Source organism: Strix aluco, chromosome 5 (assembly GCF_031877795.1).
Source record: "Strix aluco isolate bStrAlu1 chromosome 5, bStrAlu1.hap1, whole genome shotgun sequence".
Taxonomy (NCBI): domain Eukaryota; kingdom Metazoa; phylum Chordata; class Aves; order Strigiformes; family Strigidae; genus Strix; species Strix aluco.
In genome coordinates, this window is record NC_133935.1 from 21,208,640 (window position 1) to 21,223,131 (window position 14,492).

The 14,492-nt window shown below is 38.5% G+C and overlaps 1 protein-coding gene across 1 annotated transcript in view; it reads left to right on the top strand.

Annotated features, from left to right (window-relative positions):
* PIK3C2G (phosphatidylinositol-4-phosphate 3-kinase catalytic subunit type 2 gamma) overlaps positions 1 to 14,492 on the top strand; it is a 212,386-nt gene that overhangs the window by 87,265 nt on the left and 110,629 nt on the right. The window contains 2 exon segments of the mRNA XM_074825864.1: positions 5,215 to 5,308; positions 6,414 to 6,507. Of these exon segments, the coding sequence (XP_074681965.1) occupies positions 5,215 to 5,308; positions 6,414 to 6,507 (188 nt within the window).

A 14,492-nucleotide genomic window follows, 5' to 3' on the forward strand; every position in this document is an offset into this window, starting at 1 on the left:
ATTACTTAAAGTATATTTTCAGTGAGTAGATTCTACAGATCCATCTGCCAATTGACCAGCCAAAGCAATAGCTAGTGTGTCTGACCGTGAGCTTTGCAGTGTGCGGGGATGGGGAGGCTTCACTTGTCTTATCACAAGGAGGAGTGAATATATTACTCTTTTTCAACTGAAAAATTTGAGAACCCAGTGTCCTTTTTACTGACAGTATTTGTTATCTTTCTTATCTTTCTGTACTTTCTTTTAGTCCTTGCCATTTTCTAATCTTCATACAGTCACACAGTGTTTTCTTTAGACGCCCTCAAAGGACTGAAAAAAATCACCAACGGAAAGCACATAAGCCTTGCTAATGTTGTCTGTGTGCTAGAACTAAAGGAATTCCTTAATCATTATTTTTTAAGTTTCTTCTCTCTGTCTAATTACTTTTAAAATACTTAAACTGCCAACCAAAACTCATCTGTCTATTCTTTTAAACAGTTCTTCCATACTTGCTCTCCTGGCCCAGTTGCACCCATCAGTGACATGATAGCCTTTACTACTTAGAGGGCTTTTTTGTTTTCAGTTGATATCTTCATTCCAGTACATTTGCTAGCTCAGCCTTCCCTGTTTCTACCAGACTAATAACATGAATTTCATGAGATCAAAGTCTGTCTTATTTGAAAATGCAACAGAACATAAAATGTGAAGGGAATTGCAGAAATATGTGACATGTTATAAATATCTAACTTAAAAGATGACTTGTGAAAGGCCACGCTGTTCTCTACAGAGATCCTCACATGCTAGAAAGTGTAGTGAACTGTACAGTTCTGTTTACCTGACAAATATCTTCCACATAGAGTTGAGACAGTGCAATAAAATTAGGATAGTAAAATTGTTAAAAATGAAATGCACTTCTATTTCTCATTTACAGTCAAGTCACCACTGGCAGATGCTAAAATCTCAGGAGAATTTCACAAATCCACAGGATGCCTCACCAGCACTTAGTTTACTGTTTGAATGTGATTTAGCTGAAAGGTACAGCTAGACAAATAGCTCCCTACTGGCTTTCTATATGAAAAGAATCAAAGACTGTAAGTTGTTCTTACTTCTAAAGCAAATTATAATCTGTGCTCATCCAGCTCAAAATTCAACTTTTACAAAAACCATCTTAAAGTCTCAAGGGAGACCTAATAATCTACAGCTACTTAGAAGTTTTAAAATGGGTGGCTGTCAATCATTAGCATCATGCAGGGAGGGAAGAACAAAACAGCAAAAAGGGTGTTGAGGTTAAATATAAAAGGAAATCAGTTTCATACCTTAAGGAGAATCCAGGTTGCAAGATGAGCTGTTAAGGGGAAATTTGAAGTCCTGCGTGTTGTGACCTATTGCTAAGGACTAGACTCAACAACAGTCATTTACAAATTGTTTATATTGCAGTAGTGTCTCTGAGTGTGTAAACCTGGAACAAACTTTTAAGAAGTCACAGTCTCTGTTGTAGAGTACTCATTACCTGAAGAGAGAATAAATAAAATTGGCCCAAAGAAGAAAGCTACAATATATTCCAATGCAACCTGGCAAATAAATAAGGAACACCTTAGTTCTATTCACTTAATTATTTATTGCCAAATAGGTTGTTTGTCAAGGTTAAAAAAATATAACTAGAAGGAACTGGAAACCTGGATGAAAATTACCATTTTGAAACTATGCAAAGAAAGAGTCATACAAGGATTTTTAAATGTTTTTATTTTAAGTTGCTTTTTTCCTAGATAAATTCTCAGAGATTTTGGTAGCAACCATAAAAAAACTAGGGAAGAGGAGTGCCTGAATGTCCTGCCTCTCTGTAGCCACTACCAGAGGCCACACGTCAGGAACCTGGTAATCTACAGTTCAGATCCTTTGCAAAATGGATCTGATCTAGATGAGCTCCTCTTTCTTAGGAGAGTACCGTTAAAGACTGGAATATTTAATTCATTGTGATACAGTCGTCTCACTTCTCTGCTCTCAGAGCTTTCAGCATGTGTAAATAACTACATATTGTAGCAAACCCTGGAAACAGCTGTCCTCTAATATCTGAACAATGAAGTTGTTTTTCTTAGGCCTAAAGTGATTTCTCTTGCATTGAGTCACATAGCCAAAAAATCAATTAATTGTGTCCTTTAATCAAGACTAATTTATGGATTGCTAAAATCAGATTTGATGCAACACTCAAAAGTTTGCAAGATTATTCACTGGAAAAAGCCTTCTAGGCCTAATTAATTACCTGACTACAAGATAGCATAGTTTCCAGGCATGTGAAGGGTAGGATTTTTAACTCAGATCTGCTTCTAGACCTTACCCTGTTATTGGCTTTAGCAAATAAACTGATGTATGTAAGCATGAATAGCATAAGCACCATGTAATACTAGTTGAGTTCATAAGTATTTACCATAGTTCTAATGTTTCTGAAGATATTAAATGTTTGCTCAGATACAAATGTGAGGGGGAAAACAAATAGAATTAAATATTTTTCTATTGTACCTGTGGCCCTGACCAACACTGAAATTCAAGAGAGCAATGGATATTACATCTGGGGCTTAACAAATTGTTAGGTAGTTAAAAGAGCACATTAAATAAGTTTTGACTTACAACAAATTAATTCTAAACAAATCATATGTTAGCTGTTGAATTTTCTGGAAAGGCTGGGATCAAAATAATTTTATCATTCTTTGTATAGCTGGAAAAATACGGGACTTTCTTTTATCATAGCATTGCATATATTCAAATATTGTCTGCTAGTAAGGACAAGCAGTAACTAAGTAATAACATTTTTCTGCTTGACTTGGTGCCTGTATAGAGCATATTTCACTCTTCAGTTACTTGTTGAACTAGGCGAGAAGGGAAAGGGAAAAACTAATTTCCATATTATCTGCACATGCTTGACACAGAGGTCTTTGGAGCAATTGCGTAATTAGAAGATAGGATGATATGAAAGGGATTAATTTTTTTTTAATATGCAGTCTCCTTCGAATATGTTTTCTTCTAAATAGCCATGTGAATATTAAAGTAACAACTTTATATTTGTAATAGGTTACCTAGAATAAATAAAAAAATAATCCTTGTAAAATAGGCTAATTTGGAGCTATCATGATAATTTATTTATAACATATTCCCTCTCTCCCCATTAAGGCCCTCTCAGCATTATACAATTATAAACTGTATTAAAAAAATCATCAAATATGTACCATAACAGACAAACAAAATAAAATCAGACCTGAGCTGCATTGTAAAAAGGGGGTTTGAAAATGCTACAGGTGGCAGCTGATGGCACCACAGAAAGCCAGGTCTTTCAAGTAAGTCGAACTGTTAGCCATTTTGTTTCAAAATATCCACATTTTTATTTGACGGCCTGTAGTTAGTTCGATGATCAAAGTGTACATATTGTTTTGCTTCAGCTTGTTTTATTGAACTTAAAAGCTCAAGTTTAGAGCTGTAGGTGCCATTACACTTCTGAGCACTTACCTTTATGATTTCTTCTCTTTCTCTCTTGATAGCAATGAGGAGTCATTGCCACAAATGTGGTACTATCTCCTGTGTTTCACTTCTGATTTATTTTTCTAGTGGATATACTGTTGGCAAAAGGTGTTGGATGGGAAGCTGGGAAGAGAGCAGTCTGTTTTTGTGTTGAGCTCATAAAGCAGTGGCCCCGTGACACCTTCTGTCATACATGATGGTTCTGATTTTAAAGGACTTTCTTCAGGGCAAATTGACAGGATAATCTGTGTCCTTTAGTCATTGTTTTTATATATGCCTAGACTGCCAACTCAGAGATTTTCAAAAGAGCCCAATAGCTGTATCAGTTCAGAGGGGAGGGATTCACTGCTTTTTGTGGGGCAGGTACTTCCCTCAGAGAACTAGATCAAAGCCCAGCAGCTCTTTTGAACAAGATCTGATTGACTGGTGCTGTTTGAAGACATTTTTGCCCCTTTGGCAGAAGTGACCACTCTTGCAGCTCTGGTGACTAAAAGGTCTGTATGAACATTTCCAGTTTGCTTCAGAAGACCAAAAAGATTCTTGGGATGTCAATGCATAAGCTTCAAGTACTGACAGATAGTTAAGGGTGACACTGCATAGCAGATATACACCAAAGAGCACATCTGTTCCTTTCAAAAGCAGGACAACTAACTCTGAACCAATCTAGGCAACTTCTGTGTATATGTATTCTCCATGTATCACGATTCATGTCACAAATGCAACACATGAAAAGGTGGAAATTATTTTTGTACTGTATTTTTTCAAAAGAAATCCTTAAAGGATTATTCATCAGCTTTCAAATGTTAAAAGAAACAGTGTATACTTTTTGTATTTTTCTCTGAAAGAGAGAAAATGTTCTGTTAAGAGTCAGTTTTGATCCGACAGGTTACATCAAAATTTCATTCTTTTCCTTTTCTAAAGAAAATTGTTTTGACCAGCTATATTATCCAGCCTTCTTTCACTGTTTTATCATTGCTGCTACACCATGTTTTCCTCTTTTATCATTTTTTCAGTTAGAGCTCCATCACAAAATCTGTATTAGGCTACAGCCACTCTGGTTTCAACCATAATTTGTTGACAAAACAGCTTATGCTGAATACTTACACATTTTCCCATCAGAAATGGCTGTTTCACCGACTAGGAGTCTTTCTCGGGGAAGATGTTGATTTTTTAACTAAATTTTCCTTTAGAAAAACTAAAAAGAAAACATGTTTTCCATTTCAAAATTACTTCTGTTTAAAAAATATTTTTTATTGTCTTATGATACAAACCAGAAGAGCTGACATTGGAATAAATTATCTGAAATTAACCCTTCTTGTGAGGGAAATTTAAGGTTTTTGTATTGTTGCTCAGAACAAAACAAGTCTTCAAGTGACTGTTAAAAGTTCCCATGGCACAGAAATTTCCTATTTCAGGTAAGAGCAGCAAGAGAAAGTCCATAATTTACTTCATATTTCAGTAAATTACAATACATGATAGCTCAAATTTTAAAACGGTATTTGATGATCAGGGTGGTTTTTTTCCCTGTATGACCCTGTAACAGTCAATGTAATTAACTTATCTGCTATGTCTTTCTTGACTCTTGTTACAGTAAAGCAAATGAATTGATTTTTCTTCCTATTCCATTTTGAGAGAAAACCTGTTTTTCTAACATTTTATATCAGTGAGAGCTCAGGAGAGTTGCAGTGGTTCAGTAGTTCTTAATGATATCTATTTGTTTTGCTCTAGTTTTCCAGATCAAGATATTCGCAGAACAGCAGTCCAACAAATAGAAAATATGTCAAATGATGAATTGTTAGAATACCTCCCACAGCTGGTTCAGGTAAGGAAGAAATTGATAGCTAAGGAAGTCTTCTGTCCAGATCAATAACTTCATTAAATAATTTTGATTCTTTCAGTTTGATTGATACATTGTAAGAGGAATAAATAAGAAAGGCTGGTCGGCTGATGCAATGATTGAATTAACAATAGGTCTGAGGTATAAGAGTGTTTTCCACTGTTTTGGCATGCCAATTAAACTTTTCTGTATACTCCAAGAATGTATTTACAAATAACAAACTAAAATAAAAAATGCATCTGAACAAGAACAATTTGACTATGACCACCAAACCAGGGGCTGGTGGTGGCAGGGCTTTGTTGCAGTGAAGGAAGCAAATGGTGTTGCAACAAGTCACAGATGTATACAGGGAAAATGGTCAGCACAGAGTAGTCAGGCCAATTTGGGTGTAGAATTGTCTCTTTATAGATGTACACTGCATTTCACTGGAAATTAATGTTTTACAAGTTATGGGCCTACTGCTTCCAAAGCAATCACTTTGTGGTTGTGTAGGTCCTGTGTTGCAGTTAAGGGGGAAGCTTTGAAAGCTTTATTCCCTTACTTGGAAACACTGTGCACGTGGATTTCTTACTATTCCACATTTCAGAGTTCCTCAGTGGGTTTTTGTGTGTTTTTAAATATATATTTGTATAAATGCATGCACATAGAAACACATACCTAGATAGATATATATGTATACATATATGAATACGGATTACACCTGCATAAATTTACAGCATTGACACAGTAGGACACTTACGTGACCTTCCACCTTCCACATCTTTTGTTTCACAAACAAGTTTATTTAGCAAACCAGATAATCAGATAAAAAATTAAATATAGCATTGAAAGTTTTAAGCAGGGAAAGAAAAGCTACATATTTACATGTATGTTAACACAGCCAGAATCAGGATGATATCTGCCTGTCTTGCAGATGGTGGCAGGCACTTGTGTTCTGAAGTTTCTTTGCTCATTGCATTGCTAGGGCATTCTCCATGTCAGACTGCTTCTTTCAAACTAAACGCTGGGTCATTTCTGATTAATATTTTTATAAAGGAAAGACAACCAAGCCAGCATACAAGTGATTCTTATTATTAATTTGTATGTTAAGGTGCTCAAGTTTGAGTGGAGTCTTGAAAGCCCTCTAGTGAAACTCCTGCTGAATTGTTCTCTTCAGAGCATCCAAGTAGCCCATCAACTTTACTGGTAAGATCGTTTGCCATTACTACCATAGCCATTTTCTGTTACAGTGAACTTTATCCATGATTCTATTGGTGTCAAACTCTCTTTTTGTTTAAAATCAACAGAAAACCCTAGTTTTTTTCCTCCTCCTTTATTCCCCTTTCAGTACTGGGTATGGGTAAATTGTATAAAAGACCTACTTATCTCTGCCTTCATCCTGCCCCTCGCAGGAAGGAGGGGGGGAAGTTCTGTTCACTTAAGGTCCCATTTGTATTTTTCTACATTTTTCTGGTTTGAGCCAAAAATAGTCTTCCTCAAAATTTGCAAGCTCCAAGCAACACTGGCTTGCTTATAAAGGATCCTGCTTTTGTAAGTCTCTGACCTCTCCTGAAGTTGTCAGACTTCTCATGTATGTCAGTGTATCTCTTACCCCTTTGCATACCAGTCTGACTTGTGATGGTAAAGTTTCTGATAGTTCCTTTTTGTGATTATACAGATGTAACAGTCCTGATAGTAACTGCTATTCACCATCTATCTCTACAATATAGGGACTATTGTAATTGTATTATCGCATGCGGTAGTTATTCTGTTTGCTGTGCTGTTACTTCAAGGCTCTCTGAATAGGAATGTGGCTTTCTGTCATCTGAACAACTGCCCTGTGATCTGAAAATCGAACTGTTATGTTTTGAGTTTTTTATGTTTTGTAATGATGGATGCACTAAGCTTTCATTTACAGTTCAACTGGTTCAGACCCCTTAAAGCAAAAGCTTTCCTCCCTGAAAAGGAAAGACAACAACTTGAAATGTAATCATCTGGTTGATGAAGTGTGAGGTCGGAAAGAGCATAGATCATACTTTCATACCTGCATGATCTCTGGAAGTGTTAGTGGGGATAAAACAGAATTATGAATGTGTTTGCTTCACTGAAATGAGTAGGATAACAATAACATGCCTAATGAGAATATCTGTCAAATAAAGAGGAATCATGTTTAGCAAGCCATTTTTCTGACAGCATCTGAAATATGCCTGAGATGTTTTCTACTATCTTATATTAAACTTACAGAATCACAGAACCACAGAATTGTCTAGGTTGGAAAAGACCTTGAAGATCATCCAGTCCAACCATCAACCCAACATTAACAGTTCCCAACTACACCATATCCCTCAGCGCTAAGTCGATCCAACTCTTAAACATCTCCAGGGTTGGGGACTCCACCACCTCCCTGGGCAGCCCATTCCAATGCCTAACAACCCCTTCTGGAAAGAAATACTTCCTAATATGAAGTCTAAACCTTCCCTGGCACAACTTGAGGCCATTACCTCTTGTTCTATCACTCATTACTTGGTTAAAGAGACTCATCCCCAGCTCTCTGCAACCTCCTTTCAGGTAGTTGTAGAGGGCGATGAGGTCTCCCCTCAGCCTCCTCTTCTCCAGACTAAACAACCCCAGTTCCCTCAGCCGCTCCTCGTACGACATGTGCTCCAGACCCTGCACCAGCTTCGTTGCCCTTCTCTGGACACGTTCGAGTAATTCAATGTCCTTTTTGTAGTGAGGGGCCCAAAACTGAACACAGTAATCGAGTTGCGGCCTCACCAGTGCCAAGTACAGTGGCAAGATCACTTCCCTGTCCCTGCTGGCCACGCTATTTCTGGTACAAGCCAGGATGTCATTGGCCTTCTTGGCCACCTGGGCACACTGCTGGCTCATGTTCAGCCGGCTGTCAATCAACACCCCCAGGTCCCTCTCTGACTGGCAGCTCTCCAGCCACTCCTCCCCAAGCCTGTAGCGCTGCTGGGGGTTGTTGTGGCCCAAGTGCAGCACCCAGCATTTGGCCTTATTGAAACTCCTCCAGTTGGCCTTAGCCCATCGCTCCAGCCTGTCCAGATCTCTCTGCAGAGCCTCCCTACCCTCGAGCAGATCAACACTCCCACCCAACTTGGTGTCATCTGCAAACTTACTGAGGGTGCACTCGATCCCCTCGTCCAGATCATCAATAAAGATGTGAAACAGGAGTGGCCCCAAAACCGAGCCCTGGGGGACACCACTTGTGACCGGCCGCCAACCGGATTTAACTCCGTTCACCACAACTCTCTGGGCCCGGCCATCCAGCCAGTTTTTTACCCAGCAAAGTGTGTGCCCATCCAAGCCATGAGCAGCCAGTTTCGCCAGGAGAATGCTCTGGGAAATGGTGTCAAAGGCCTTGCTAAAGTCAAGGTAAACAACATCCACAGCCTTTCCCTCATCCAATAAGCAGGTCACCCTGTCGTAGAAGGAGATCAGGTTTGTCAAGCAGGACCTGCCTTTCATAAACCCATGCTGACTGGGCCTGATCATCTGGTTGTCCTGCATGTGTTGTATGATGGTACTCAGGATGAGCTGCTCCATCACCTTCCCGGGCACTGAAGTCAAGCTGACAGGCCTGTAATTTCCTGGATCACCCTTCCGACCCTTTTTGTATGTGGGCGTCACATTGGCCAGTTTCCAATCTGTCAGGACCTCCCCAGTCAGCCAGGACTGCTGGTAAATGATGGAAAGCGGCTTGGCGAGCACCCCAGCCAGCTCCTTCAGCACCCTCGGGTGTATCCCATCTGGTCCCATACACTTGTGTGTGTCTATGTGATGCAGTAGGTCACTGACTATCTCCTCCTGGATTGTGGGGGGGTTGTTCTCCCAGTCTCTGTCTTCTGGCTGAGGAGGCTGGATTCCCTCAGTACAACTAGTCTTGTTATTAAAGACTGAGGCAAAGAAGGCATTAAGCACCTCAGCCTTTTCTTCATCACTCGTTGCCATGTTTCCTCCTGTGTCTAGCAGGGGATGGAGGCTCTCCCTGGTCTTTCTTTTGCTGCTCACATACTTATAGAAATATTTCTTGTTGTCCTTGATTGGTGAAGCCAGATTAATTTCCAGCTGGGCTTTAGACCTCCTGATTTCCGCCCTGCATAGCCTCACAATGTCTTTGTGATCACTGTGAGTGGCTAGCCCCTTCTTCCAAAGGCCATAAACTCTCATTTTCTCCCTGAGTTGTAGCCAAAGCTCCCTGTTTAGCCAGGGTGGTCTTCTCTGGCACCGGCTTCTCTTACAGCACCTGGGGACTGCCTGCTCCTGAGCCATAAACACTTCCTTCTTAAAGAGCGTCCAGCCTTCCTGGACCCCTATACCCTTCAGGATCGTCTCCCAAGGGATCCTGTCAAGCAGGTGCCTAAACAAGACAAAGTCAGCCCTTTGGAAATCCAGGATGTCAGTTCTGTTTCCCCCTCTCCTGGCCTCCCTAAGCTTAGTTAAACTGGATATAAAATGTCAAATCTAGAGTTCTTAAATATGCCCAGAGTGTTGGTAGTTTTCCTGTGCAATTACAAATGATTTCTAGAGTTCAATGGACAGTGGGAACATCATCGGTTTGCCTGTGTTTTCTTTAACTCCTCTCTTCTTCTCTGAAAAAAACTAAGGATCTGCAGTCTTCTTCCTCTTTACTTGCAGTGTAGACCTGTGTGGATCCCCAATTTTTTCCCAAATTTTGCTCGAGCTGTCTAACATTATAATCTTGGTTAATACAAAGCAGATATTCCATCCTGAATAATAGATATCCTAATCTGGCACAGTACAATTTAATGTGACAAAATAAATTTATTTTATATATAGCTTAATATGTAGCATAACTATACATACCCACAGTGAAGAAAATATTTCTCAATGTTCACTGTATTCACTGCCTTTCAGCTGATAGTAGCTCTGTTCATACTGGGTACCTCTTTTATTAGGCTTTTTGTTCAAATATTTCAATCTAAACTGAGAACTTAAATGGCACACATCTCTTAAAATTTTGCTTCTTATATTCATCACACTACACACATTCTTTTTCTTTGGTTACTCTGCTCCACCATGCTCTTCAGTAATAAACTGTTTTCTGCCTAACATTTCAATTTATGTAATTATTCATATTCCTGTTCCAGTATTTTAAAAGGCAGTTTCTCAAGTCATAAATACTATTTACAAACATTTAACAGTAATTTCATAGTTTTTATTAATAAAGCCTTAATAATAAAGGCTTTCCTTTACTCCACAATTTGAATTTCTGTCCTTATAAAAGTAATGGAAAACATAAGTTTTCTTCCACTTATCTCTAAAGATATTTTAAAAATAAGTTCAATGACTTGATAATGTGGGGAACACATGTGTGCATGTACACTCACATAACTTCTTCTAAGAAATGGGATTAGGTAACATTTTATTCTCAAGTGTTGCATTCTGTTTCATTACCAAATTAGGAATCAAAAAGCAAGGACTGGTAAAAACACACTTTAGTAACAAGATTATATTTATTTTTAATTGTAATGCATGACATTACCATTCCATTATTAAATAATACACCATTATGCATAGTGTACCTGCCCAAAATGAAACTTGAAAAAGAAGACTCTAATGTAATTCAGAAAACTGGTGTTGTCATTCCAGAACCATGGGGGAAAAGTCAACTGATTTTAACTTCCCTGTTTTACAACAGTATTGTAAATCTAGAAACTAGTTACCAGAAATGGTGGTGACTGCCAACACTAACTTATTTTAATGACAAATATAATCTATAATATTATTTCAGTTATTTAGAATTGACCTAATTTCCCTGCACACCAGAGATAAGCAGCTACACAACAATGATGTACCAGCTCATCATCTTTTTAATATTAATGTTGGATAATAAATTGTTAACTCCTTTCCATCAAGCAGTGATAAGTTTGTCTGATGATTTTATTTAAAAATTATGGGACAGTAATTGGCAAGGGTGGACAGAACAGGTAGAATATTCATTCTTGGGACACGTCTTTAGCCGTTGTAAATCAGGATAGATTTGGTCTGTTCTTTGCTTGTATCTGCTGCAGATTTGTCCCATTTAATTCTGCTATTTAGTGTGAAAAGGTAATTGATCGTACACCCTGTGTTTGTTTTTTTCTTATCATGTGTGACTTTTCCTCTCTCTAAATTCTTGTGGAACTTGAGCCATTTACATCCATCAGTGTTTCAACTGCTCGCTGGTACTTTTGAATGCACTCCCCTTCTCAAGGAAACTAAGATTGCTCATGCATACAGTGCCAGCACAGGACCCATGTACCACTTAAATCCCATTTTAGTCTTATTTCAAGAGTTCCTAATATCCATGAGGCATAGTGAACATTTATCCTGCCCCACGATCTTCTAGAAATTCACTCTGATTCTAGTCTTTCCCCTTCTGAGTTCCTGGAAGGGAAAAAGGCTGGAGCAAGTTTTCCTATTCCCTGGAGCTACAGTGAGAAGTTACTAAACTGGTTCTTGCAAAGCAGAAAAGTTGCTCGAGGGGAAAGAAACCTGCTGAGCCCCTCTGGGCCCTTCTGCTTGATGAAAATCTCTGTTTATCTCCTTGCTGCTGTGTTTCACGCACAGGTTGGTGGTTTTGTCAGTTTTTGTGCTAGAGTTTTAATCTACCCCTCTGTCTTTGGCAACCTGCCAACCTGTTTCCCACTTGCTTGAGTGTTTTTGGCTTTTAGCTGCTTTCACAGGTGGCAGCTGCACTGTACAATGGAAACAGCTGGCTGGGGCAGCAGGTGCCTGGGAGTATGTCTCACAGATGGTTGCCTTCCACAGGAGGATTGAATAACAGGGAGAAGTACAGTGTCCTCTAGGATCTGTGGCAGCTGCTTGAAGGTGGTGCTAAGAAACAGGTTTCATTGTCATGGAAGAGCACAAGTGTTTGTAAATTTTGGCAGAGCATGAGAATCTGGTATACTTAGCTCAAGAAAAGAAAAAGTCAGGTGAAATCTTTGCTGAAGGCAAAATGTCCTTTTAGCTTGTTTTCGAAGTCACTAAAACTTTATAGAATTTACCTAGTTTACTGTATTTCTCAAGTACATTTTGACTCTTTTCCAGTCCACATTTTATAGATAAGTAAGAATGTGAGATTAAAAAGGAACTCTTAATGAAATCCAGCACACTGAAAACGATTTGAATTAGAATATTGATTTCAAGGCTAGAACATAATATTTTATTTTAATTTCTTTTTCTATATAAAAAAGAACTGTAAGAAGCAAAAAGAACATAAGCAATGTATAAAAGTTTAAAAAGACCCCAGTTAAATAATCTGCTATTGGGAGGTTTGTCCCTCAATATTTTGTTTTCCAAAATTGTTACCACTTTGTTTCATTCAGCAGCATTTCACTCCAGCATTGAAACCGTAGATTATTGCTTCATATTTTCTGAAAGGAAAAATATTTTTCATTGTCAAAACTGGTCTACATTACCCATAATTTACTTGAAGACTTCAAAAGAAGGAGTAAATCAAGCAGATATTCATCTGTCCAACACTCTTAATTATCTGAACATTAAACAGGCGGCCATCCTCCAGCTCTTTCTCTTGCCATATTTTGATGTCTTTCTCCCACAGTCAGAAGTTATCAAGTCTGCTAATTATTAACGAACTTCCTAAATAGCTGTGTAGAGCAGGCTGAAAAACCCAACCCATTAAAATGAAATTAATGTAAATACAAAAGTCATCTATTTTGATTCATGTTAGTTCAGTCCTTCTTAATGATCAGCATCTAAAGATCACTTAATCATATATGTAACTTTAAACCTGTGAATAACCAGTCCCAGTATATGTTTGATCAGTTGTTTTGCTACTCTGCATTAGGATTTGAGTTCAAGTCTGGAGTTGTTCAATCTTACAAACCTTCTGAGAGTAACATGTCATTCAACCAAGTGATTATTATAAATTTCATCTGAATTCGGAGTACTTGATGTGATCATCACTGTGTTTTGGACTGCAGAGAACCTCAACCATAGAGTGGATTCACATCTAGGGATTTTAGTTCTGAACTCATAATTCTTACTTATGAAATAATTTGGAGACCTTTCTTTCTCTTAGTTACTTCTGTGTGTAGTAAATAACACCATTAGAACACTGTTTTTGTGAGATAATGATTTAACCATCTACTGTGCTAAGTGCTTCATTATTAGCCATGCAGGACTTGGATTATTGCATTGGAAAACAGATAATTATTTTGTTTCCTAATTTACAGACTTTCAATTTTCTCAGACTCCAGTTTTAGAAAAAGATGGTGTCAAATGAAACAAAGATTTTGTTGTGAAGAAGCACAAAATAGTAAGATAATTATGTTGGTTTTGACTTCCAGTATTTACAGATTGAGTGGGCAAATGGTACATTTAAATCAACAAAACCACATCTTACATTTAATTCAACACATTCTAGATTTTAAGAAAAAACTACTATTTTAGACTAATTTTTTTTTCTGGCTCTAAAGAAAGAGGAGTGAACTGGCTGTCACTGCAGCTGGAATTGATAAAAGGAGGTACTAGCTACCCTTGGTCTGTCAATACTGTTCAATAAAAGAGGACTGGGAGAGCAAAACCAAGTGCTAGACCTTTGGTCTGCCATAATTTTTAACTGCTGCCTTTCTCTCTGGCCCTGTTTTGGACTGCTTTCTCCAAGGTAGCACTGGAACATGGTTTCAGAATAGTTCACTCCAGGAACCACCCCTAAAAGACAAGATGGGCAAAAGTGCCCTAGCTTTGACACACTCTACCCATACTTGCATGCTCGTGTGAACCATCTGACACCTATAACACTGACCTTCAGTCTCTTTTAATCTCTCTACCGTTTGTGGACTATAACATAAACATCACTATTTCTGAAACTATGGGCTCAAATGCACGCACAGAGAATTATATCTTGTGACCACAGGGTGTAGCACACAGGGAGCAGGGAGACCCAAAGCCTGGTGGTGGGTAGTGAAGATTCAGTCTGTGTGCTGCAGAGGGAACTCACCCTACTATGTCTGTACCATTTGGCTTCAGGTTCAGGGAGTGCTCCATGAGGCTTGCTCTTAATCTTGTAAATGTACCTTAAAGCACAGACACATTGACTGAGATAATCAAAAGGCCTGGTTCACATGCTAGAAATGATACTTTCAGGAAAAGCTAGTCATATTTGCAGGTGTTCTACCTGCAAGTAGGAATATTTGTA